Raw genomic sequence first — 3,189 nt, forward strand, 5'->3', positions numbered from 1 at the left:
TGGCCCATGAGTCCTCCTCCATGACTTTCTTTAATAAGAAGCTTTCGAATGGATCCTTGGGGTATACATATTTTCCCTTTGTTATAAAGATACCCCTCAGAAATATAGAATCCTTCGAAGGGCTTCTTAAGGCAAGATGCATAAGTGGATGCAAATGAAGGGTCAGTCTCATAAAGTTGTTTGATGTCATCAAAACCTAATATTTGTGACCCTAGAGTTACTAATAATGCATGTCGTCTAGATAAAGCATCCGCAACAACATTAATACTCCCCTTTTTATGTTTGATGACATATGAAAACTGCTCGAGGTATTTGATCCACTTGGCATGTCTTTTGTTCAACTTCTCTTGCCCTTTTATATACTTGAGAGATTCATGGTCAGTATTGATAATAAATTCTCTAGACACCAAGTAATGCTCCCAAGTTTTCAATGCTCTAATAAGGGCATAAAGTTCTTTATCATAGGTAGGATAGTTCAATGTAGGTCCCCTAAGTTTTTCACTGAAATAAGCTATGGGGTGACCTTCTTGTATAAGAACAGCTCCTATTCCTACCCTTGAAGCATCACATTCTATTTGAAAAGCTTTGGAAAAATCAGGTAAATGTAGAATGGGTGCATGTATCAACTTATGTTTTAAGGTCTCAAAGGATAGACTTTGTTTTTCTTCCCATTTGAATGGTACATCCTTCTTTAAAAGTTCATTGAGGGAAGCAGCAATAATAGAGAAATTTTCTACAAAACGTCTATAGAAACCTGCTAGACCTAGAAAACTTCTTACTTCTCCCACTGTTGTCAGGATAGGCCATTCCTGGATAGCTTTGATTTTACTAGGATCAACATGTACACCTTCTTTTCCAACTTTGAAGCCCAGAAAAATAACCATCTCTTGACAAAATGTACATTTGTCAAAATTGGCAAATAGATGATGTTGTCTAAGCAAAATCAAGACTTTCCGCACATGATGAAGATGTTCTTTAAGACCTTTGCTATAGATGAGGATATCATCAAAGTAGACTACAACAAAGCTGCCTATGTATTCTTGAAGGACATGATTCATTAGGCGCATAAAGGTACTAGGAGCATTGGTCAAGCCAAAAGGCATGGCTAACCATTCATAAAGGCCAAATTTGGTCTTAAAAGCGGTTTTCCATTCATCTCCTTCTTTAATTCTGATTTGATGATACCCACTTTTAAGATCAATCTTGGTGAACATGTTTGCTCCATGTAATTCATCTAACATATCATCCAATCTAGGAATAGGGTGCCTATACTTGACTGTAATGTTGTTAATAGCCCTACAATTTGTACACATTCGCCAATAACCATCTTTCTTAGGGACTAACAACACTGGCACCGCACAAGGGCTAAGGCTTTTCTGTATCCACCCTTTTTCCAATAAATCATGAACTTGCTTCTCCATCTCTTTGGTTTCTATGGGGTTAGTCCTATAAGCTGGCCTATTGGGAAGGCTGGCTCTAGGAATCAAATCAATTTGATGTTCAATTCCCCGAAGAGGTGGTAAACCACTTAGAACCTCTTTAGAAAATAAATCATCAAATTCTTTTAAAAGCTTTTGTAACCCCTTTGGATGAGAGTCAAGTTGATGATTTATGGAAAGAAGTGCCTCCTTGCAATAGAGAAGAAAGTGAGGTTGTCCAAGTAAAATATTTTTAGAAGTTTTTGTTGGAACAACTTCATTGGTTAAGGCACTTTCTACCAAACTCAACTTCTTCTCTTTGGAAACTTTGTTGTTGTGGAGCTTTTTCTCACCATCCAACTTCTTCTTAAGTATTATTTGATCCTCTCGCACTTGGGATGGTGTAGGAGGACTCAAGATAATCTTTTTACCTTTGTGTTGAATGGTGATCTTGTTGGTGACTCCATCATGCAAAGCTTGCTTGTCAAATTGCCAAGGTCGCCCAAGTAAAATGTGGCCCGCTTCCATTGGAACCATATCACAAATGATATGATCTTCATACTTGCCTATGGAAATGGGTACACTTACTTGTTCCTTAACAACTATTCCTTCATCCTCTTTTACCCATTGAAGTTTGTAAGGGTTAAGATGAGGAGTAGGAGTTAAGCCTAGCTTTTCAACCATTCTAGAGCTACAACAATTACAACAAGAACCACTATCCACAATCATAGAACAAGTTTTATCAAGAACTTTGCAGCGTGTGTGGAATAGGTTTTCTCATTGAGTTTGTTCTAACTCAACATGCTTTGCCTCTAGAAGTCTCCTAACCATGAGAAGATCTCCATCACAAGGTGGAGCCTCATGTTCCTCTTCAGATGAGGATAACTCAGACGCACAGGAGGATGACACCTCACTATTACTTTCATGCTCAAGGATATAGGTGGACTTTTTGAAGCGACACTCAGTTGAATAGTGTCCTTTGTCTCCACATTTGAAACATCTAGTCTCTCTACCCTTGGTATCCCTAGGTGTCTCTCTTAAATGCTTTTTTTCTTTAAAGCCTTCTTTTTCTCTTTTGAATTCTCTATCTTTGCCTTTGAGCTTTTCTTGTGGTCTTTCTCGGTCTTGCTCCTTTGTTTCCTCATATCTTTGAAAACTACCCTCCCTCTTAGGATCTCTCCTATATGTGGATGTAGTAGGGTAATTTCTTTTTGTGGACGCTTTTCTTCTATTTTGCTCTTCTACTCTCACACATAGTTGGACAAAATCATTAAGGTCCAAGTAAGGTAATAGCTCTACCTTATCCCGAATATCATAGTTAAGACCACTTTGGAACCTAACTATGGTGAATCTCTCTTCTTCTTTAATACCAACTCTCAACATTAGTAATTCTAACTTTTGTCTATATTCCTCAACACTCATGTTTCTTTGTTGGAGTCGATGGAGCTTGTCCATGACTTCCCTGGCATAATAGGCTGGAACATGCCTTCTATGTAAGGCTGCCTTTAATTCATTCCAATATTGGATAGTACAGTCACCATTCATCTTTTGATCTCTAATGATAGAGGTCCACCAATAAAGGGTCGCACCTTGAAAAGTCAAGGTGGCTAGGGTCACTCTCCTTCTATCATCTATGTGGTAACACTCAAAAATTTGTTCCACCTTCATTTTCCATTCAAAGTACTCTTCAACATTATCTCTTCCATAAAAGGGGGGTAGGTCAAGTTTGGGTTCCACATTATGTTCTCTATGATTATGGCGCCTCCTAGGG

At 38.3% G+C, this 3,189-nt stretch overlaps 1 protein-coding gene across 1 annotated transcript in view; it reads right to left on the reverse strand.

The window, feature by feature from the left end:
* Nucleotides 1-2,963, reverse strand: part of LOC106757910 — a 5,701-nt gene extending 2,738 nt beyond the window's left edge. Inside the window, exons 1-3 of the mRNA XM_014640768.1 lie at nt 2,215-2,963; nt 1,310-2,109; nt 94-1,105 (exon numbers count right to left, since the gene is read on the reverse strand). Of these exons, the coding sequence (XP_014496254.1) occupies nt 94-1,105; nt 1,310-2,109; nt 2,215-2,963 (2,561 nt within the window). The remainder of the gene's footprint in view (nt 1-93; nt 1,106-1,309; nt 2,110-2,214) is intronic.
* Nucleotides 2,964-3,189: the final 226 nt, after the last annotated feature.

This window comes from Vigna radiata, chromosome 1, assembly GCF_000741045.1.
Source record: "Vigna radiata var. radiata cultivar VC1973A chromosome 1, Vradiata_ver6, whole genome shotgun sequence".
Lineage (NCBI taxonomy): Eukaryota > Viridiplantae > Streptophyta > Magnoliopsida > Fabales > Fabaceae > Vigna > Vigna radiata.